Here is a 23,591-nt window from a genome sequence, read left to right on the forward strand (position 1 = left end):
CGACTAATTTCAGTAGTTGTCAGTTTTTTCTCACTGATTACCTTGATGGTTTAAGTATTTATAAGGATGATTAGCTCTTTTATCCTATATTGGATTGATTGTTAACAAAGTCTTCTGACAATTGTGAAAAAAACAACAATAATAATAATAAGAACATGCTAAATCCAATGTTGGTACTGTGACGACACCAGACCACATGTTTATAAACGATTAAAAAAAAGTATAGCAAATTTAACTGTGCTCCAATGGACCAGCTCATCAGTAAATACTCGCTGCCTTCCACCTCTGACACAAACACACGGCTTAAATATAAATAACAATGACACCCCAAGCAGCCGTTGTTAGTCGCGTGTAAATAGCAACTGTTTCTCGGACAGGGGGTCACCGGTTGCGAATCGGCCTTGTGATTGCAAATTGATGCTGGGCACGATATATAGCACCATTGCAACACTGGCGTACCACAAAATATTTTGTATAACTTGCAAAGTGTGATTCAGTGACTTTGATAGGCTGTCTTTGGTCTTGTTCTGGTGTCTCAGCAAGCCTCTGTGTTCTTTCTGTTCAAGCTAACTCCCCAGGAAATTCGAAACAAGCTGTCAAGAAATGTGAAACGCTTCACTTCCCGTGACAGAGATGGAGGATGGAGGACAGCAGGTGCATGGAATAGCACAAAGAAAAGTCTTTTGTGAGTAACAAGTGTGTTTCCACATTTGGCACTGGACATACTGCATAAAAATCAAACCTGTTTTTAGTTTATAAAAACATAAAAAATCATTAAAATGTCTCTAATGGCCATCAACAATCAAAAGTAACTGAAAGAAAAAATTAGGTCACTTGCCTTTTAATTGGAAAAACCTTTGTGTAAATCTCCTGATTATTATTGGACATAAGAGTTCACTCATTGTGTGTCTTTGGAAAAGTAATTTGACAAAACTAATTTTGTTTTTGTTGAAACTATTTACATAGGTGGGATTGATGTTGAGTTTTGTCTGTTTGTGTATTAAACCACGACTGTCAGTCAATGCACACGTTTTTATTTTATTTTAAAATTTTTTAGCTTGTCACGCCCAACAGCCAACCATTCTAGGGTGCTCTGCACGCTCGGAGGATATGCTGGATGCCCTCTCCACACTCACACGAATATTCAATGGGCCAAGTGTTTATTCTTTTACCGCCCAAAGATTGGTTGGACTGTTTTGGCGTGTAATGTTAGGATTGGTCTCCTTACGGATTAACAGGGTCGCGACGAGAACGTTCCTAACTTGACCCCAATGCACAAGTGATTCAAGTATTTATTCTTCTGAGGTACATCCTGCCTCTTATTTAATATTCATCATTCTGATAGCAAAGACAAATAGTGATAATTATTATCATTATATTCTTTTAAAGTTTAAATACTCCTCAAAGAGCATATCAGAGTCTCCTGGGTCTCCTTGAATTTTCTTTTTTTTCCCTGACAGAACAGAAGCCTACAATACATGAAAAGCTAATGAGGTTATTACTGACCCAAGAAAAGTCGAGGAAAAAAAAGAATGCAGACAGAAGAAGAGAGAGGTGTGTCACTCGGTGATGTCATCTATCCGATCGATCAGCGTGAGAGAGACGGCGGCAACGCCCTGAGTCAGAGGATGACATCAACGCCACAAGCTGTCAGACAGGTCATGAAAGGCCTTTTGTCCCATGCTCGCATTGTCCTTTGGTTAATGCTGTCATTCATCCCGCCACCGGTTAATCTGACCTATCACACATCGAGACAAAGAAACACAAACAACACATTTAAAAGCTGGTATAGACCAAAGCTGGCACAAAGGAGCAGCATTTTGATTGCGGTCAGGCAATGAAAACTGACCATTAGACAGAATCACTGGAAGGTCAAAGGATTGACTCACGTGTTGGCAGCTTTGCAATCAACTCTAAATCAGGTGGGTTGTTATCAAAAACCAACAGCTGCTTGGCAATTTTGCATGATGCCTCACGTCATAATAACCAGGTTGAACCACGGTTGCTACTTTGGTAGCAAACGTCATTCATGATAGTGTTACGAGAATGCAAAATATTGGTTGAATTTTTTTTTTTTTTTTTTGGAATGTACCACAAAAAAATAAAATAAAAACAGAGACGATAAATTTAATTGTCAGGCATTAATTTTGCTAAGTCTGCATCCTCCTGAATCCTAAACTTCCTTATATTTCAAGGGAGGTGGCTATAGTTTTAGTAAAGTTGCTGAAGCCCATGAAGAGAGGTCAGCATGTTTGGGCGGTGATCGATACTGCCTCAGTCATGCTTTCAGTCTCTGATTTGTTGTTTTTCTTGGATGCGGTGCTGTTGGAATATCGAAATAGAGGGCCAAGAGCAGGAACAATTAGAAATAATTGCAGGAGTTACCATCATATATCTTAGATTGCATACATCATGGAGCAGAGAAGCACTTAAATATCATGACAAATGGAGAGTTCATAGAGGAAAAAAGATGAGCGGAAAAACACACTCCCACATTCATTCAAAATGCATAACATTTTTCAACCATTTAATTTCCGACTATGACCGCGAGGATCAGGTCACACGTGCTTCACCAGAAGTACAGGAAAGGCACAGTGACGGTGGATGTATTACAAAATGGTAGCCGGGTTACAGCATATTTCACAAAATTCTAATAAATTGAGAAACTAACGAACTAACTTCCTGGTGTGGGACCAATCTGGATGCTTGTGTTGTCTTAATAATTCATCTCAACCTGGAATTCTCTTCTCTTTCCTTCTTCAATTTTTTACATCATTTCCCCTCCCTCCGTGTGCTCTAGTTTATAGTACATTCACAGAGTTTGACACAAAGTCACAAGATTTGGATTGCCATTTATCATGCAATAAATTACATCCCTGAGCCTGAGGTTGAGCACTGTCGGCTGAGCCACTTTGCATTTCAGTCACTCCACTAATGCGCAGCAATGCAATGTTTGTCCACTCTGCTGTAAGCTAGCGCATTGTTTGGACTATAAATCTTCAATATTTCTTTACTACAACATCAAGAGTTTAGTAGCACAACCTATATGCCCATAGTACCTTTTCAAAGATTGTAATGGTCAATTTTGAGATACTAATAGGTGGCATTTTTAAGCATGTTCATCATTCCAAAAAATATATCATCCACAGTTGAGCTCCCCAAAAAGCAGCTCAGTCATTATTCCGCCAATGCATTTTTGAAAGCTTTTTTTTTTTTTTTGCACTTGGAGAACAAAGCTTATGCAGTTGTCAATTTTCAACTTCACTGTACAGGGGGGGATACTTTTGGATTTTTTCTCTCTCCTCCTCCCTAAAGTTCCACAAGACACATCTGCCCTCAAGGAATTTTGTTTTAGCATCTGCCAGTACTCACTGTGTTGAAAGCTTTTGTTAAACTGTCCAAAAGGGCCATCATTGTCAGGATATATTCATCACACATGGAATAATTGCACTAGAGCAATGTAATTATAAAACGTAATTTGACTCTTTTGTAATTCCAACTTTTGATGTTTTTTGTTTGATTTGAGTTTCCTGGTTTGATCTTCTCCAGCATTTTGAAGATTCTGGTCGCAGCCTAATGTTTTCCCATTCGCCTTTGTAGACTGCAGCACTGCCAAGCACATCAGTATGTTAAGCACCAGATGCAAAGCTGAATTAAGAGCTTTTCACCCTCCTCATCTTCTTTAACACTCTGCACTCCCTTAACGTACAAGACTTAAAACGTCGTCCACTTACTGCTGAGTTGTGCTGTCACAGTCTGGATTTGAGGTTACAAATACACTGGGGCGAGCCAAGCAAGACTCTGAGTACATACTGCTGTCTGTGGTTTTTTTTTTGTACTTCTATGTCAAGAAGATGAGGTGGAACTGCAAGGAGGCGAAGAGGGGAGAATTCAATTAATGTCAAACTGGCACAACAAAGAAATATGCAGTGCCTTTCTAGACTACGCAATGAACTAAACATATTCCTTAACATTTTTTGTTATCAAAGTCACCTTGAAACCTGCTATAATTTCAAAAATTACAGTGGGAACCTCCAGTCTCTAAGACAAATATAAGAGTTTTCAAATGACATGCGACTTATGTATATCCCCCAGATCTCTTCAGCAGCTGCTTCTATAGTCAGGCAAGTGCTTTGGGCTTTTGGTTTATGTAATGACTGCAAAGCAGCACACACGCACGCACACAGCCAACATTGTAGCAAGCCTAATCAAGTAAGCAGAATCATTACAAAACACTTTCTTTTATTAAATTGGCATACTGACTATTTCATGGTTTGGTGCAAAGGACCCAGAGGAGTAAACATAATGTTAAGAAGGCATGACTAATGTTGTAATATATAATATAATAATATATATATAATAATATAATAAGATATAATAATATAATAAGATACACACATATTTTGGATGCACTACAAAATACATTATTGTTACTCCACACATGGTGCTGTCGACAATCTGTCATGCTTGTCCAAATTAAAGCACACTGGGTTGTTGTGAGGTCTGTGCTGGTTGAGTAATCTCTCATGACAACAGATCTAACAGAGGCTGTGTTGTGTGGGTACACGTGGACTTGTAGCATCAGTGGTACGGCAAAAGTCAGCTGAGGACCGAGGAAGATTTCCAACAAAATGTTACAAAAAAAAACCTTAAAATACCCATGAGGGCTGGCTAAGAGCCAAATGTGCTTTCTGTCCAGAAAAGGTGGCCATTTAAACCACTTATTCAAGGAAAATACGTATAGTGCTAGGGCGACCCCATGTGGAGAAAAACTGTATCAAAAATAACTTCAGCAGACAGCGCAGACAGATTAAAATAATTTGTCAACTTCAGGTTCTCCAATCCCTGGTTATTTGTCCAGCAGGGTACGTGAGCTTCATTTCTGGAAGTATATAAATAACACTGATCTGTACAACAAAGACAAAGTATAAATCGTTTTTTTGTGTTTTTTTTAAATTCATTTAAACATATTGCAAATGTTCAACGTTTCATCTTTTTTATTTACTCATCACACTATTTTGATATCCTAGAGGAAATTAGTTTTGACCATAAAGTTGACTTTGGTCTTCAACGTAGTTGCAAGCACAAGGCTTGAAAAATAGATACCATGACATTTTCTCACCTGGACAAAGGATCTTGGTGAGTGATGCCTTCACTTCCATCAGTTGGGGTCTTTGCACGGCATCCTCACTTGCGTGGAACCTTGTGAAGTGCATTGCGGACCACCACTCTTTTCTCGCTGTCATCTGCTCAGCAACAACGTCCTTCCAGTCGTCTCTATTTTGACACACACGATGGTGATGAGCGATGGAGCCCAAATTGGCATTTGGTAAATTGAACATCTTTATAAAAAAATGGCATACTGTAACTGTAATTTGTCAATAACGTCTTTTAAACATTTCCACGCATCCAGGCTCGTCCTCCAGCAGGCATAGTCAAGCATGTCAAGGAGAACCCCAAGAGCCTTCTTTATGTCTCCTGGTTTTTCTGACACAATAAAAAAAATGACATCATAGGTGTGTTTCATGTTTTGTCTGTTCATGTCAAAATATACCTGACAGAAGCAGGATGGAACTGTAGTCTAACATCAGCTCATGGCTTGGAACTAAATGATGGAGGACCTAAGATATGAAAAAGGAAATTTGCATACAAAATAGTCAGCCTAGTGTTGCTTTGAGCTTCCTTGTAAATCTGCTGAAAAGAACCCCTGATCACACTGTGGCATACCTTTAAAACTTTCATCAATTTTCTCGCCGGTGCATTGTGTCTCTGCAAGTACCGGTAAAGATAGACATGTGCGTTTGGATTTGAAGGGAACGTGCTGTCATATGCATACATATCCAAGACTTTCTTGGCTTCATCATGAGCGTCATAGAATTCAAGCATCTGTCCCCCAAAAAATTTTCACATGAACAAGATTAAAATGAAGCAATTTTGAGATTTACAATTGCAATCTCATTGGAGATAATGGAATTTGTTTACCTCGACGTAACTCAGTATGAAGGGATCCCAGACACCAGGATATTTTAAAATCTCCTTCAGATTGACAGAAGCTTGTCTAAAGTCGTAGTGCATGTCTTGGTTGTTTCCAGCGTTTGTCGAACCTTGAAAACACAAAACAACCTTAATTTATTCGGGGTCTTATGTAGAATGGAGCCCAACGCTATACAGTGTTGTCTTACTCGTCTTAGAGGGTGCATTTTTCTTATTACACCAGATTACGTAATCCAGCAAACCACTGTAGGCCTGGATCAATTGACTCCTCTGATACTGATGTGTAGTCTCTTGACCATGCCTCCAACTTTCAGCAATGGAGAGGTGACGCTTTGCATTCTCAATTTGACCGTGGAGAAGCAGATGGAAGGAATGTTCCAAGCAGATCTAGAAAGACAGACAATTTCAGTACACTACAGAAGAATGATGCATTCACATGGTGATGATGTTGCTGTACCATCAGGTAATGTTTGAATCCTGAATGTTTCATTTGCTCATAAATTATATTATAGTCCTCCATCTTTGAGTTAGGGTGATGATGAAGGATTTCAATAGTAATTCTCCAAATCATCTGAAAAGCAAAAAGTCTTCATTACTATTTCTTTAGACGAGTTAGTCACATTCTTTTTTTTTTTTTTGCATTTGTTAGTCCTAGTTTGTGGTTTTCTAAAAGCCCTAAAAGTTATTTAAGTACCTCTTTGTAGTGCTTCCCAGGGCCAGCAGTTGTGTCCTCCAACTGTTGGGGGTAACATGCCATATATTCTGCAGCCTCCTGCCATCTGTGATGCAGCATTGCCTCTCTGATTCTCTGGAGACAAAGCCTTGTGGTCCGATGGAAGCCTGTTTCCTTTGCTGTCTCTGAAATGACGGGAAGAACGACTCTATTGCATTATCAACTCACACTCAGAATAGTCCATTTTTTTGATGGTATGCATACAGTGTTCTGCTCACCAACAAGAAATGCCTCTGCCAGTGGAAGCTTTGATTTTTTCTGCTTTTTTGTCACTATGTTCTCTGATGAATCGTTGTACTCATCAAACAGTACAGGAGACTGCACATGAGACCAAAGCTCATTTTCCAGATCGTCCATTGTAAGCACTGTTGTTATTGTTCTTGCTGATAAATATCCCTTTTATTTTTTTGCTTGCAGTGCCTCCGCCTGAGGGTTAAAATATACTCATGCAGGTGTTAAGGTGGCGCACTGGTTACAATCTCAGTTCTGATAACAGAAAGTGATTTTATGATGGGATTGGCTCCTACCTGTGTGGTCTTGGAATTTCAAGTCAATTTCTAGGTTAGAAAGTTTATAGTTGTTGAAAATAAAGCTCCACATGGCAATGTTTCTATTGCGCGTGAGGTTTTTCTTCTTTTGCTTTGTTTTGCCAGATAAAGGTTCATGCTGCGCGATGCTGCCCTCTACTGGTCACTTGTAGGACACACAAATAATATATTATTTCCTCTACTGCTTAATTAAATAACTGCTGCAACATCTTAATTAATTCTCTTGGTATCAATGATCTTTATGATATACCGGTGTCTGAAAAACAGATCACAATGAAGGATTTATAAGATTATTATAAAATTAATTTGGAGTTTATTTCAGGTAGGGGACAAGATTGGTAACAGTAAGGATTTTTTTTAAATGAAAGAAGGTATATTATTGACTTGTGTAAACAAGTATTTCGAAGAATGTGATCAACCATCGGTAAGGGATTGTTACGTAACAAGGTGCATTAGTCTGCTGTACCAGCCTGTTAAACATCCCACAGATGGGTCAATCTCAAAACAATGTGCCCTTGGGGTACTCGTTGCCTCATATGTGAGCAACTAAAGAATCCAAAGTGAAACCGGGCAGCATGCAATGAAAACGGACCCGTGTTGCCTACACCCAGCCGAATCTAATCTGCTTGCTGACGTGTCGCCTCCCACTTCAGTAGTCCTACTCACCACTCAAACCTGCCAGCATGGCAGCAAAACACTTTTACCGGAAAGGCTTTTTATTACTTTTATTTAATTTTATCTCAACCGCCGCCTTGGAGAAGCGATTTTCCGATTTTAAGAGATGTGCCGACGAGGAGTGTAGCTGTAAGTTTTTTTTTTTTTTTCTGATGATAGTTAACCAGAACCTCCGGCATGCCTCTTTCATCCATCCCAAAGCAGCTAGCCATAAACTGAGCCTTATCTATTGACCTCGACAGCCGATTTTTTGCGACTGTGATAACACGGTCGGATGTTGTTTTATCTCTGTGACGACATTGCAAATGTTGGCCAGTTCGATCAAGTGAATGTTTGCTGATCCCTGGTAAAGGTTACTTGCATCCTTCGTTGGCCGGTTTCCTGATGGCTCCGGCCTGCGTTAGCGGCTAACTGCTAATAGGACTATAAACAAATAACAAATACATGGGCACACGTAGAGTAACTGCAGCTAATGTAAGCAATATTTGGTTTTCTTTTGAACGATGTTATTAGGCGTACCCGCGTTAACTTTCTTCATGTATTAGTTGTTAGCGTAACAAAATAAAATTCAGCAGAGAAAAAAAAACAACGAAATTAAGCTGTGTTTGAAAACATTCTAATGATTTATATATTTAAGTGTACAGAAGCAGTTTAAACATCAACTAGCCGTTCACAAACTTAGAATGTTAATGGAGATCTCAGAAATCACTGTCCCAGTTCTAAAAACACAGAAGCTTAGAAGAGATCCCTAACCTGATATGCAGGGTCTATCTGAAGCGTTGACACAGGCTAAAATGCATCTTTTCAAAAAATGACATTTTCTGCAGGGATCTTGGTAAAATTATTATTGACTGCTTACAAACTAAGTCATAGTTTTACCAATGTGATGGATGAAATTTTCATTTGTTTCATTCCCAAGGAATTAGATGAGGATTGAGATATGCATAAATAGTTTTTAAAAAGTCCCAATGATCATCGGCACACACACACACATCTAGGTGTGGTGAAATTTGTCCTCTGCATTTAACCCATCCCCATGTGATTTTGATTCATCCCCTGGGGGAGAGGGGAGCAGTGAGCAGCAGCGGTGCCGCGCTCGGGAATCATTTGGTGATCTAACCCCCCAATTCCAACCCTTAATGCTGAGTGCTAAGCAGGGAGGCAATGGGTTCCATTTTTATAGTCTTTGGTATGACCTGGCCGGGGTTTGAACCCACAACCTTCCAGTCTCAGGGCAAACACTGTACTACTAGGCCACTGACTCTGTGTTTTCTTTTTTTAGTGCTTCTATGCCGTGGAAAAGCAGTGGAAGATTTCTCAGGACCGGACTGTCGGTTCTTGTCATTCAAGAAATCAGAAACTGTCTATGTATACTACAAATTGTCCGGCAGAAGGGCTGACATGTGGGCCGGGAGTGTGAGTACATTCTACTTTATGATTAAATTTGACTCTTCCTATGGGCTTACCACCTGTGGGAGGGGCCAAAGGGTGTAGAGTGAGCTGGGCAGCGACCAAAGGCCCAATTTTGTGACATTGGAATGTCACCTCTCTGGCAGGAAAGGAGCCCGAGCTGGTGTGCGAGGCAGAAAAGTTCCGACTAGACATGCCTCCACTCACAGTTTGGGTGTACTTTGGGTACAAGTCCTCTTGAGAGGAGCTGGACTCTCTTTCACTCTGGAGTTACCCACGGTGAAAGGCGCAGAGCAGGTGTGGGCATACGTTTTGCCCCTGGCTAGGCACCTGCACATTGGAGTTCACCCCAGTGAACGAGAGGCCGCCTTCAGGTAGGGCGGCAGGTCCTAACTGCTGTCTGTGTCTATGCACCAAAAGGTAGCTCAGAGTACCCACCCTTCTTGAAGTCCTTGGAAAAAGTGCTGGAGAGTGCTCCTTCTGGGGACTCCATCGTACTGCTAGGGGACTTCAATGCTCACGTGGATAATGACAGTGAGACTTTGAAGGACGTGATTAGGAGGATTGCCCCCCCCCCCCTGATCTGAACGCGAGCGGTGTTCTATTACTGGACTTCTGTGATTGACATGTTGTCCATAATGAGCACCATGTTCAAACATAAGGGTGTCCATGTGTGCACCTGGCACCAGGACACCCTCTGCCACATTTCAATGATCGACTTTGTAGTACTGTCATCAGGTTTGCGGCCGCATGTTTTGGACACTTTGGTGAAGAGAGCGGCAGAGTTGTCAACCGATCACCACCTGGTGGTGGGTTGGCTCAGATGGTGGGGGAAGATGCCGGTCCGACCTGGCAGATCCAAACATACTGTGAGGGTCTGCTGGGGACATCTGGCAGAATCCCCTGTCAGAAAGAAATTCAACTCTCACCTCCGGCAGAGCTTTTTCCACATTCCGGTGAAGGCAGGGGACATTGAGTCAGAGTGGACCGTGTTCCGTTTCTCCATTGTTGAGGCAGCCGACCGGAGCTGTGGCCGTATGGACACGAGCTATGGGTCGTGACGGAAAGAACAAGATCCCGGATACAAGCGGCCGAAATGAGTTTCCTCCGCGGGGTGTCCGGGCTCTCCTTTATAGATAGGGTGAGGAGCTCGGTCATCTGTGAGGGACTCAAAAGTCGAGCCGGTGCTCCTCCACGTTGAGAGGAGCCAGATGAGGTGGCTCGGGCATCTCATTAGGATGCCTACTGGACGGCTCCCCGGGGAGGTTTTCAGGGCATGTTCCACCAACGGGAGACCCCGGGGATGACCCAGGACGTGCTGGAGAGACTATGTCTCTCGGCTGGCCCGGGAATGCCTTGGGATCCCCCGGGATGAGCTGGACAAAGTGGCTGGGGAGAGGAAAGTCTGACCGTCCCTCCTAAAGCTTCTGCCGCCGGAGAAGCAGGGAGGGAGGGAATTTAAACCAGAAATCCGTCAATTCATGGCTGCACCTCTTTGTCACAGGTTGGAAGTCAATTTGGTTATTTCCCAATGGACCTGTTGGCTGTCAACCATGTTTATACAGATGAAGAAGTTGAAGTTCCAACAGAGGTACAAGATGTTAAGATTGAACTATTCACTATATTTTTTTACATGATGTGCATTTGAGTTTGTTTAAAAAGCTTGATGCATCAAATCCATTTTCTTCTGTCTGCTTCACAGCAAACGGATTTTGTCTGCTTCGACACAGGATTTGACCAATTTGACAATTATGAGATAGATTCACTGTTGGGTTTTCCAACAGTGAAGAATTATTTTGAAAATGAACAGAATTTTGACAAAACCCAAGTGCCAGAGGATACTGCGAAAGACACAAACCGACCAGAGGAGGAGGCGATGAATGACAGTGAAATAGAAGCTGATGAAATTGGTAGGGCCACAGATAATCAAAGTGCCTCTTTTCTTCAACTTGATATGGAAAAAGAATCTCATAAAGAAAAACTACCTGATACAGAAGTTACACCCGACGACACTGACTATGCTGCTGATGACGGAATGAATGAGCAAATAACCACCAAAGACATTTTTCTTGAAGATGCAGAGTCAGAGAAGCGAGATGTTCACAAAGAACACAAGGAAGAATCGCTACCCGAAAATGATCCTGTTACAACACCAACTTCTCAAGAGGAGCCAATCTCTGAGTTAAAAACAACCTTTGGATCAACTTTTGATGCTGTCAGCACAGATGCTGAAGCCACCACGAAAGTTACGCCTTATGAACACGAGAATAATGAATTTCTTGAAGATCATTCTGATCAACATGGTGATACCTATGAGGCAAAACCAACTCTGTTGCTTTCTTCTTCAGCAAGAAAAGCTGACACATACATGGTTGCACAGGATGACAAATCAAAACCTGATGATAAGGTTGTATCAAATTTTTTTGGTGATGGTGTTTCTAATGAAGAAATAAATTCAGAAGAAGACTCAGAGGATGAAACATTTTTTAGTCATGAGGAACCACCAAAAGACGCAGCACCAGAAAATGTTCATCCAGTTGGAGATTCACCTGATTCTAATTTAGAACTTCCTACAGAAATTGAGGAGCCAGAGAACCTAGTATTCCATCCAGGGTCACTAGATACTCATTCCGAAGATCCTGGAGATCACACAGAGCCAGAGAACTCCGATCAAATCCTTACAGATACACCTGATTCTCTTGATCCAAGCGAAACAGTGGTTGAGGAACTATTGTTTGATCTTGAAGATGATGATGCTGGTGGTCTAGCAAATAAACATGAGGAAACTCGAGCTGAACAGCCGAAACCTACTGATGAAACAGTACATACATTTGATTCTGTATTGCACAGGGTAGCCCAAGCGAAATTACCAGATGGATATAGTTTGGAGAAAGTGGTGACCGACGATGAAGAAAAACATAACAGCATTGTAGTGGAGGATGACTTGAAAGAAGCGTCCCGTGAAAACAAAAGTGAAATAAGTGAAGAATTAATCCTTCCTGAAAAAACCAGAGAGGTGCCTTTAGAGGAGATTGAGTCATTTAGCGAGCTGAATGATAAAGCAGCGAGAGATGATGCCCTGCCCCAAGAGCCACGTATTAATGATGAATCGCTTCATGTGACGGAGAAGAACACGGACATGGATGAGAATAAATATGAGAAAAGAGAAGACCTATTTGAAGATGAAAATGCACTTTTGTTCTCTCAGTCGTACGACACAGACGCTGTGAACGCCTCACCGACACGTCCACACGTTACCTCGAGTCCTGAGCCAGTCTACAGCGACAGCGTCCTGAGGCTCACTCTGCTGCAGGGTTATTACACTGAAGAAAAGATGCTGCGTTTCCAGAAATTTCTGGGACTCAAGAATCTCTACAAAGTGGAGTCCATGTTCTCCGACATGGACACTGAGTTACAAGCTACTCGTCTTGCACATTCAGGGACGGTGCAAGACCTCGAAGAGGGACTTGAGGACATCTTTGAAACTTCGGAAAATACCATCCTAGATGAAATTGAGAAAATTCTGGATAGTCGGCACTCAAAATACGACGATGAGCAGCAGATGGATCTGATAGATGACGAAACACAAATACTGGATGACTTCCAGGAGCTGGCATTTAGTCTAAGACAGAAATATTCTCCAGCAAGCGACAGCACAACTTTGGCGGAAGAGAAGATAGAAGTTAATAATGACCAGGGTATGCATGTATTTTTTACTTTGTTTTTTTGGGGGATTATATTTGTCATTATACGCAAGAAAGGTTCAATACTCACTTGCCTTAACTCCATTCTAAAGTGTCCATGTTTTGTTTTTCAGTCATTGCAAACAAACCAGACCTGAGCAGCAAAGATGATTTGCCTCACATTGATGAAGTCGAGAAAAACCCCAACATGTCATTGTTGGAGAGAGATGATGACCGTACGGTAAACGATCTTGAGAAAGACCCCGCAGGAATTGATAGAGAACCGGAGATCAGCTTGGACGAAGAGCATACGGATATGAATGTGGGGGAAGATTGCGGACACTTCAATAAAAACAAAGAAAACCAGCCAAGTTTGAGCGTGTCAGAGGAGTTGCAGAAGTTTCCTCAAGCTGCTTTGGAGAGTTCCTTGGACAAGGGCCTTGGGGAAGTGGAGCACGCATCCTCAGGTTGGTCATCCAAACAACTTCAAGAGGAATTTTGTGTTAGAGTTTGTCTTTGAAACACTGTCTAATTTTTTTTTTTTTTTTCAATATATATATATATATAAGGGTTTTTGGAATCCATCGAGCCTCTGTCTGAATTTCCTGAGAAAGAAGTGGGATTGCTCTCAGACGTGATCACGTTTCTGGGCTGTGCTGCTACAGTTGTCAAGGCAAAAGTTGTAGAGTGGACTGTTCTTGTAAGTGATGAAGCGAAAAATATGTTTGTTTGCTTTGAAGCCGCTAAAGGAACAACATGATTTGGATACAATTATTTTGTAATCCCCCGTTTGGTCAGTTCACGAACCATTTAATGACATACTTGTAACAACACACTAAAAGTACTTTTTAAATCTGAGTAGCAAGTTAAGCATAGACGGTACAACAATTATGTTTTGCTGTTGTGCAGTGATGTCAAATAATACATTCAAAGAAGAGTTAGTCTCACCTGTGGCAACTGTGCGTTCGTATATCAGGGATGAGAATTTTCCGCGGATCCGTGGATTTCCGTGTTTTTTCCAGTCGAAAGTATCATTTTCGTGAATCGTGTAAATCCGTTGAGAAAATATTTTTTTTATATATGGGGAGGAGTGGCCGGGGAACGTTAGCCTCGACAACTCGCGAGCATTCCCCCGCCCGCCGCGACGGCATCTTTAGGTTTTGTGTATACTCTGTCGAGATGTGATCAGCTATGGAGGTGTGTGTGTGTGTGTGTGTGGGGGGGGGGGGGGTGAGAGAGAGAGAGAGAGAGATCAAAGTCCGCTTTATTGTCAATTTCTTCACGTTAAGACACACAGAGATCGAAAATACGTTTCCCACCGTCCCACGGTGACTAGAGACAGTACACAACACATACAATCAAATAGCACAAAGAGTAAAAACGAACAGACGAGCACTGAATAAGTAACAGTAATATATACCCATATATATCCAAGTTTCGAGATATCATGAACGTCTCACGTATTCCCCCCCCCCCCCCCCCCCCTTTTTTTTTGACTGGCAGTGCAAGGCTGAAGTTCAACATAGCCGGTGCTTATCTGGTTGCTAGCAGAAACGCAGAGTCTTGTTTTGGCATGGATAGACATCTTGACACTCATTCATATACCTACATTTGTTTGTTTTATTCTAATCTTGCTTCGGGTCTGTGTTGCTTTTCGGAAGAGAACCTGTCCAGGTCTGCTTGCCAGCTTCCCCACTACGTGTTCGGTTGTAATTACCGTTAGCCCAACTGCTGCTTCCCATTTCATTTTTTGCACTCTTTTCCATTTAATATTTTTCTCCACATTGTATCCATTTGTATTTAATTCACACACGTAGGCCTGCAACGTTGCTTGGTTTGTCGCACCATTAACGTCCCATGTTCATCTAACCCGTTCATTCGCTAGCAAATGTCAAATTAGCTTACTTGGTTTATTTTAAGGAATAAAGAGCGACAAGCTACTAAGACGTCCTCTCATGGAACTCGAGCATGTATACGTGTTTTTTCTAGAGGAACTTCAACATGTAAGTATTTTGTAAAAAGCTTATGCCCATGACGATGATGATGTGGTGACGTGTTAAAAAGCATCGGAATTGCTTAAGCGTGGTCAACCCCTCCTCCTTCGCTAATGATTTACACAACGGGGAACTTGAATTACTCACTTCTGTTATTTTAGGTCGTAGATATGCACCATAGCCAACGTTCATTATTGTTTTTTGGAATGGGGCAAACCCTTTTTAGTTTGATGGCATTTTATCTGTGCAGTTTATCAGTTGCGTTTCATGATTTACTTTGGCGTATATTCAGCACACTTCTTCAGGCCTTTACACCCCAGTCTTCTTTTTAGTCCGCTAAATTGTGTGTGCGTGCGCGTGTGTGTCTGCGTGCGCGCGTGCGTCCCCTCAGATGATTTCACTATTGCCAGAAGAGTGGAAGCCTGAGGAAACCTTGTTTGGCTGTCCATGGCAGCCTGTCATCATCACTGGTGTGGTCGGCTTACTGACCTTTACCATTTTCTTCTGGAAAACTGTGCTAGTGGTAAGTGTTTAACCAACGTTAGTGTTCAGCACTGTGTGTACAGTACAATATTTACTACATTTAATATAACCTCACTGAACAGTAATTAGTGTTCTCAGCATGGTTGTGTTGCCAAGAAACCACTGACTTTAGTAATTGCTTTGCAGGTAAAAAGAAGAGAATATCTTGGTAAGTTTTTTTATTCACAAGAAAGTCAAACAATGATAATATTGAAGTCATTTTGGGTTAACTGATATATTTCCTTTAAGTGGATGAAAAGCAACTGGACGAACAAATCCAAGCACTTAAAAGAGAGAAAAATGCCGCACTGACCCGAATGAATGAACTCCAGAAACAGGTAAACTTAAAGTGAAATGGTAACATGCTTCAGCAAAAGAGCATTATGTCTTGTATATATCTCCTAAAACAGACTGAAGAGCTGAGAGAAACCCAAAAGGACTCTGCAGAGACGGTTAATTGTGCATTAAAAAATCAGCAAAAATTGGAGGTAGTGTTTTACACCCAATATTAGATGCTATAAATATATAATTATTGTACTTCTAAATCAATTTTTCTACTTTTTGTAGAGTCAAATTTTGGAGGCTGAAAAAAGGTATGAGCGCATGGTAGAGGAAAAGAAGACCTGCCAAAAACTGCTTGATGAAGAAAAAGAAAACTCACTGCGAATTGGAAATCGGGTGTGTTATTTTTTGGGGGTTATCATAAATTTTTTATGTATTATAAACTGTCTTGTTCGTTTCACTCTGAAAACTGCTGTCTTGAACAGCTTAAAAAATTGGAGAAGTCAAACGAGAAGCTCGAGCTGAGCAGAAAAAAAGCCCAGGAAGCTTTAGCTAAGGTACAAATGATCACATAATCTTTTGACCGCAATTGATTTCAAGAGGTCTATTAGTAAATGGAACATGTACCTCCCCCCCCCCCCCCCCCCTCCCCCCAAAAAGACGACTGTCCTCTTGGATGAGGCTAAGATCCGTGAAGATGCACGCAGTGTTCAGCACAAATCTCTTGCAAAGGAGTATGCGGGGCTTAAAGAAGAAAATAAAAATGTAAGAACTTTTTGTGTCCGAGTTGTAAACAATGTGAGCATAATTGCTGACAAACCTTAGATGGTGGATGCATTCTGAATGTTTTTTGTTGTTGTTGTTTTTCCTCCCTCTAGCTTAAAGGAACCATAAAGGATTGGGAGGACAAACACACAGAGCTGAACAAGCAGATTAAAGTATTCCAGAAGGCTCAGAAAGAGTTGGAGGACTCCGTGGTGCTCAAAGATCACAATGTGGAGGTCTGCACTTTTGTTAGATGCCAGTAGGGGATATTGCATCAAATTTTCAGCTCACACAAAACGCGGCTCATGACAGGTTTTGTCCGAACTCCTGGCAGACCTTGACACCTGCGAGTTGCAAAAAAGCAACGGCAAGGTATTGGTGAATGGCGAAGTAGCACCTGGTAAGTCCACTGACTTTTTCCAAATTAGTTTTTTTAATGCGGTTGTTTAAATGTCATTGTCATGGCTTGCACAGATAAGAAGATTGCAGTAAAGAACTGGATCAAACAGATGATGGACGTCTCCAGGGTAAAAAGACTCAAAATCAACACAGCTCTGGCAGAATTACAAATAGTGTTTTGACCATCATTGTCAAAATCTAGGTCCAGACCACACTCACGGTGATCGAAGAGGAGCGTGACCGCTTCATGTCCAAACTGCTTCAGGAGGAAAAGAGTAGAAAGGCTCTGGAAGGTGCTTGGATCACGGGAACGGCTAGAAATGTCACTGCAGAGAACAATGTCCTAGAGTGTGCGACCTTGTTGTGCCGCAGAAAAGCATCAGGAGCTCGAACATAACATTGCGACGCTCAAAAGTGAGAAGAGCCATGTGGAAAGCCAATTCAAAGTCCTCCAGCAGAAGAATGAAATCATGGTGGAAATGTACCAGCAAAAGGAAAACGCTCTGCAACAGTAAGTTGGAATGTCAGTGTGACAACTTAAGGCGAGCTTTTCTCAACATTTCGCTTCCGCTGACACGGCAGGAGGCTCACCAAAGAGGAGCTCGTGCGTCGCTGCAAAGAGGACATGCTGTCCGAGGTGGGAGGCAAAGCCGTGGAGGCCGAGGAGCAAGTCAAGATTCTGCGTCAGCGCATTAATGAGATGGAAGACCAGATGAAGAAGACTGAAGAAGTCTATAAGGAGCAGGTAAGACTCACCTATCTAAGAAGAGCTGTATTTTCACACTAAGAGTTGATATTTTTTGTTTTTAAGATAAAAGAACAGGAAAACAAGACTCACTCTAACTGGGTAAGATGGACAACTCTTGCGTGGTTAATGTCGTGAATTTTATTTATTTCAGGTGAATGCGTGTTTAGTGTTGTGAATTTTATTTATTTCAGGTGAACGCTCGCAACGCAGAGCGGGCTTTGAATCAAGAGAAGCTTGAATCTTCCAAGCTGCGTGAAAAGTTAGTCGACCCCATGGACTGAAAAAATTAATTATATTAGGATTTTTTTTTTTTTTTGCAGTGTTAATATGGCAGCATGGAAAAAATTGACCTACTTTTAGTGCGTCCTCCCTCACAGGTTGGCTGCACTGACCTCACAGCTGAATGAGCGACGAGCGCCTCTCTTTAGACCCAACTCGGGACAAGCTGCATGTCCTCGCCAAGGTGAGCGCATGTTTCTCATCTCATCGTAGTGCTTTATTATTTATTGCCTGGAGCTCATCTTTAGGCTTAATTATAAAGTGGAGGCATTTGTTTTGCTCTCACGTGAAAGACTGGTTTGATCACAACAGGCGATTCATACGGGCCCTCCCCAGTGAGTGGGGGGGCGCCATCCCCCCCATTAATGATTGAGGGTCCCAGGCGCCCTCCCTCGGCCCCAGTGGGGCGAAGAATTGATCCGTACGGTGAGTTCATTGGGTTCCTTTGCCGACGATTTAGCCACCATCTCGGCTCTTGAGCCGCGTCCTCAAATTCTTTTCGGTCTTTCCCACTCTTCAGTTCTTCGTTTTGGTTCATGTCCTCCTGGAGCACCTTCAACTTGAACTCTTCCATTTCCTAACCCTAACCCTTGAAGACTTGGGTTCTGATTTCCACTTGCTTGTTTCATTTTACTTTTGAAGAACTTGTAATTCTTTCCTCTTTCCCTCTATAAGGAACAGCTTCATGTACTGCAGTGGGTTTCTTCTTCACTCACGTCTCTGCATCATTTCTTTGTCACCCCTCAGGTCCTCGCCCGCCATCAGACCCACACAGTCGTTATCCTGGGATGGGTAAGACTTGCTTTTGCTTGGTAAACCTCTAACGTAAGCTATTGCCAAACGTTTTTCTTTTTTCCTCCTTGTTAGACATGTCGGGCCCGCGCAGTTCATCACCTGCCAACATGGATGGTTCTGTGAGTCATACATTATTTTCATACAGTCCTTCCCTTAGTGTGTTTTGTTTAATCATTATAATGTGGATGGTCATAACACATCAAATATGAATACTTTTGGAGGGAGAAAGAAAGGGTGTCAAACACAAAGAAATCTGTTTATTAATGTTGTTACATTTGTGTACACTGTGTAATAGGAATTAAATGACCGTAATTTTCAAACTATTAGTCGCTCCGTAGTATAAGTCGCACCACCCATAAAATGCACAATAACGTGAAAAAAAAACATATATAAGTCGCACTTTTGGGGCAAATGTATTTGTCAAAATCCAACACCAAAAACAGACACGAACCAGCAACAACAGGCTAAACGATACGGTATGCTAACGTGACATACACAAACGAGAGGCTGAGAACGGGCCTAACGTAACATTCAGAGTTATTCAAATGATTATTACATAAATAACACGTTTATCAAACCATCTGTGTCACTCCAAATCATAAAATACATCGATTATCGATCGTGTAAACAATGCCGCGTCCGCGCGCCGGCGGACTCGTGATTTCCATGTCTAATTATTCCACAGACCCATAGAACGATATATAAAGTATGTTTCAAATAACTATCATAGCAACAATATTACCAAACCATCTGTCACTCCAAATCATAAAATACATCGATCATCGATCGTGTAAACAATGCCGCGTACGCGCGCCGTCGGACTTGTGATGTGTGCTCGCATGCTGTCCATCACAAGCAGAGCTTGCATCCTAAATATCATTGCTGCCCCTACAGGGTTTTTTTTTTTTTTTACATCACCACACTAAATTTTCTTCACCAGACTGTGCTTTTTAAAAACTCAAAAAAACAGCGCTTTCCCCTCCCAGTTGTTGCGTCACGGCCAATTTAAATCACCCTCGTTCAGTTTAGTTTGAAAATAACTATATTTCTTTTTCAGTTTTTTTTGTTTTGTTTTGTTTATTTGTTTCATGAACTTGAAAATTGTTCTTTGAAGTGTGAATTGCTTTATTCGTTTTTTCAGTGTAATAAAAATATGTGAGGTGATCAACTGTACTAGTAAGTAATGTGTTAATGATCAAGTAAATGTTTTTGAAAAAAAGAACCACATAAGTCGCTCCTGAGTATAAGTCGCCCCCCCACCCAAACTATGAAAAAAAACGCGATTTATAGTCCGCAAATTACGGTAGTCATGTCTGAAGATAAACAGGAACGTTTGCGTTACATGCTATTTAGTGGTGATTGCTGGAATTCCGCATTCAGCTCCTTGTTGTTTGCCATTATTGATAATTCATAAATGGATAGTGAATCTAGTGAGGCTCCTTTGGCAGACAAAGTACAGCAGTTTGTTAGGATCGTTAGATTAGAATTGTAATCTCTTCTAAGGATAGCGAGATCAGGAAAGTGTACTTTTGCACCCGTCCCTACCTTGACTTGTTTTTGTACATGTCCTTGCTGTGAAGGAGACTCAAGAAGTAGATCCACACACAAAAGGCGAGGCTGAGGCCTCCAAAGAGGCTGCGGAGTCAGTGAGTAAAGAGGCCTGTCTGTTGGTCTCAGTGTGAAGGGGTATGCAAGAGGCCCCAACCCCTTGTCTAACCTTAACCAGGTTTTGCTTAACACCTGACTGCGTGTAACACAACCACAACAAGCTTAGTCTTATGACTGTGGTGCTCATTTTTCCTATTTATCATGCTTGTTGTTTCGAGGGTTAAGTGATTTGGCTGTGGCTTTTTATTGGGATTACTGTATTCTCGAGTAGTGGTCTCAGTTAAAGGAGGTTTTTGATACAATTACACAATTTAAAACACAAGCATCTATTAGAACTCAGTCATAAACTCGGGACCTCTCTAACTTGCCGGCCACTATTTGAGGAGCTACAGTGAAAAATAATGTTCCTTGAGTACATCAAATCGGCAAGCTTGTTGTCTTTCTCAGGGTCCCGGATCCTTTCTAGCATCACCCATCAGGGACTCGCCGGGCTCCTTGAGTCAAGGACCGCTGCCACCTGGTCCCGGACTCCATGATCCACCCTCCCTTACAGGACCTCACAGCCGTTTGCCACCCGGTGGTACCTACAGACCTTCGAGACCACCTCTCTACCATCCAGCACCTGGACCCCATGGTCCTCCAAATGGGCCTCTCGGGCCCCCGCTAACTGCCAACGGAACCCCGCTGTCCGGGCCGATGGGGGGAGACTTTGGGCCCCACCCCGCCAATGGACACTCATTCCACCCAGGGCCAGGCCATGTCATCCATCCTCGGGGTCCTCCCCCACCACTGTTCCGTCCGCCTCCAGCTCATCATTTTGGGCCAATGCCACATGGTAGGTTCTGACAGTTTGTGTCCTGTTCACTGGATTTACACACACACACACACACACGCACGTAAACAATTCTGCATGCTCGACCTGCAGTATAATTCAAACCATAAGTTTCTGTTTTAGTCTGCCATTGTTGTAGCCTACTGCCTCCTTTGCAGGTCCGCGCGGGCTTATGGGTCCACGGCCACCATTCCCTCCTGACATGCACTTCCCAGGACCACGCGAGCACAGCGGGCCCCCGGTGGACCTGCCTCCGGTTGTACCGCCCAATCCGGGTCACAGCGAAGCCTTGGGTCAGCCTTCAGCCAGTGCCCCTCGTGGCTCGGCGGGAGGGCCACCCCCAAAGCGGGAGGCCTCTCAGGTCTCAGCAAGGCCGGCCATGGTTGAGCCTTAAAAAAAAAAAAAAAGAAAAATGCCACAGACGGGTGCAGTTTACTTGAACACTCCCCACAACCATGTCATGTTAAACAATTAAGTCCATATATACCACAACTTTCATATTTCAGCCTTGAAATAAAAAATTAAATGCTATTTAGAAGACATGGTCCTTGATTCAAAACATCAATCATTGTGGAAAATTCCACTTCGAAACTTCTTTTTCAACATCTTACTGTGCAATATGTCAAAGGGGGGCGGGTCTGTGTCTGTGTGGGTGTGTGGGCGGGCGGGCAGGCGTATACGTGCGTGCGTATACGTGTATGTATGCGTATACGTGTATGTATGCACGTATGCGTATACGTGTATGTATGCGTATAAGTGTATGTATGCATACGTATATATATATGTGTATATATGTATATAAATATATGTATATAATGTGTATGCATATATATATATGTATATATGTATATAAATATATGTATATAATGTGTATGCATATATATATATATGTATATAATGTGTATGCATATATATATATGTATATATATATATGTATGTATGTATATATATATATATATATATATATATACACACATATATATATATATATATATATGTGTGTATATATATATATATATGCAAAAATTGTTGGTCTTACATTATCAAATAAGTACAGATTACCTACCTTTCTAAACAAATACTTTTTTTGCTGTGACTGAAGATGCTCAAATCGGCAAAAAAAAAAGTTCAAGAAATTACTAAAAATGAATGTCACTTCAAATTACCGCCAAGATTTATCTATGATAATTTATAATACAAGATTTCTTTCCATTATGTGCACACTCGCAGTGGTCACATAAAAGATGCCTTCTTGGAGAGTGTAGGTATGAAAATGAAATGAACATATAGTTCGGTCTTGGCATGTTTTCAGTACCGTAATTTTCGGACTATTAGTCACATCAAATATGAATACTTTTGGAGGGAGAAAGAAAGGGTGTCAAACACAAAGAAATCTGTTTATTAATGTTGTTACATTTGTGTACACTGTGTAATAGGAATTAAATTACCGTAATTTTCGAACTATTAGTCGCTCCGGAGTATAAATCGCACCAGCCATAAAATGCACAATAAAGTGAAAAAAAAAACATATATAAGTCTCTCCGGAGTATAAGTCGCACTTTTAGGGCGAATGTATTTGTCAAAATCCAACACCGAAAACAGACATGAACCAGCAACAACAGGTTAAACGATACAGTATGCTAACGTAACATATACACAAATGAGGAGCTGAGAAAGGGCCTGACGTAACATTCAGAGTTATTCAAGTATTACATAACACGTTTATCGAACCATCTGTGTCACTCCAATTCATTAAATTCATCGATGTGCTTTATGTGAACAATGCTGCAGTACGCGTATGTGCCGCATATGCTGACGTCTGACTATTTGTTTATTTGTTAGCATTTCTAATTATACCACAGATCCATATAACGATATATAAAGTATATTTCGAATAACTATCATATTACAGCAACATTATCAAACCATCTGTGTCACTCCATATCATTAAATCCATCGATCGTCTATTAGGTAAACAATGCAGAGTACGCTCGCCCTCTGATTTGTCATGATTTGCATTTCCAATTATTTCACAGACCCATATAACGATATATAAAGTATATTTTAAATCAGTAACTATTATCAAACCATGTGTTGCTTCAATTCATTAAATCTATCCATCGTGCTTTATGTAAACAATGCTGCCTATGTGCCGCATATGCTGACGTCGGACCCGTTGCAAATTGCATTTCTAATTATACCACAGACTCATATAACGGTATATATAGTATATTTTAAATAACTATCATATTACAACAACGTTATCAAACTATCTGTGTCACTCCAAATCATTAATTCCATCGATCAAATTCCTCGTTCATGTC

At 41.5% G+C, this 23,591-nt stretch overlaps 2 protein-coding genes across 11 annotated transcripts; one reads left to right on the forward strand and one right to left on the reverse strand.

Annotated features, from left to right (window-relative positions):
* Positions 1 to 1,017: 1,017 nt before the first annotated feature.
* taf1a (TATA box binding protein (TBP)-associated factor, RNA polymerase I, A) lies at positions 1,018 to 14,257 on the reverse strand. 7 transcript variants are annotated; one of them, XM_085937094.1, is made up of 12 exons: positions 13,992 to 14,257; positions 6,946 to 7,420; positions 6,689 to 6,852; positions 6,452 to 6,565; positions 6,183 to 6,381; positions 5,983 to 6,104; positions 5,728 to 5,886; positions 5,555 to 5,621; positions 5,364 to 5,487; positions 5,123 to 5,277; positions 3,735 to 3,865; positions 1,018 to 1,738 (listed from the first exon to the last, which is right to left on the reverse strand). In XM_085937094.1, exons 2-11 carry the CDS (start codon positions 7,082 to 7,084, stop codon positions 3,750 to 3,752), a joined length of 1,359 nt encoding a protein of 452 aa, XP_085793220.1. In that variant the 5' UTR covers positions 7,085 to 7,420; positions 13,992 to 14,257; the 3' UTR covers positions 1,018 to 1,738; positions 3,735 to 3,749. The 7 variants fall into 7 exon arrangements, with proteins under 7 accessions (XP_085793220.1, XP_085793222.1, XP_085793225.1 ...); XM_085937096.1 differs by lacking the exon at positions 13,992 to 14,257 and having other exon boundaries at positions 6,946 to 7,153; positions 7,255 to 9,838; XM_085937099.1 differs by lacking the exon at positions 6,946 to 7,420.
* Positions 7,833 to 21,798, forward strand: mia3 (MIA SH3 domain ER export factor 3). Of its 4 annotated transcripts, none has more exons than XM_085937089.1 (28): positions 7,836 to 8,079; positions 9,233 to 9,366; positions 10,865 to 10,951; positions 11,063 to 13,058; positions 13,178 to 13,510; positions 13,613 to 13,743; positions 15,429 to 15,560; positions 15,707 to 15,728; positions 15,809 to 15,897; positions 15,970 to 16,047; positions 16,127 to 16,237; positions 16,327 to 16,398; positions 16,502 to 16,606; positions 16,720 to 16,842; positions 16,919 to 17,006; positions 17,081 to 17,133; positions 17,208 to 17,298; positions 17,378 to 17,516; positions 17,588 to 17,750; positions 17,817 to 17,852; positions 17,945 to 18,012; positions 18,131 to 18,216; positions 18,345 to 18,458; positions 18,780 to 18,824; positions 18,900 to 18,946; positions 20,408 to 20,473; positions 20,883 to 21,270; positions 21,426 to 21,798. In XM_085937089.1, exons 1-28 carry the CDS (start codon positions 7,959 to 7,961, stop codon positions 21,659 to 21,661), a joined length of 5,154 nt encoding a protein of 1,717 aa, XP_085793215.1. In that variant the 5' UTR covers positions 7,836 to 7,958; the 3' UTR covers positions 21,662 to 21,798. The 4 variants fall into 4 exon arrangements, 3 of the variants coding, with proteins under 3 accessions (XP_085793215.1, XP_085793216.1, XP_085793218.1); XM_085937092.1 differs by lacking the exon at positions 7,836 to 8,079 and adding an exon at positions 8,119 to 8,424; XM_085937090.1 differs by lacking the exon at positions 20,408 to 20,473 and having other exon boundaries at positions 7,838 to 8,079.
* The last annotated feature ends 1,793 nt before the right edge of the window (positions 21,799 to 23,591 follow it).

This window comes from Syngnathus leptorhynchus, chromosome 18 (assembly GCF_054491065.1).
Source record: "Syngnathus leptorhynchus isolate UIUO chromosome 18, UIUO_Slep, whole genome shotgun sequence".
Taxonomy (NCBI): domain Eukaryota; kingdom Metazoa; phylum Chordata; class Actinopteri; order Syngnathiformes; family Syngnathidae; genus Syngnathus; species Syngnathus leptorhynchus.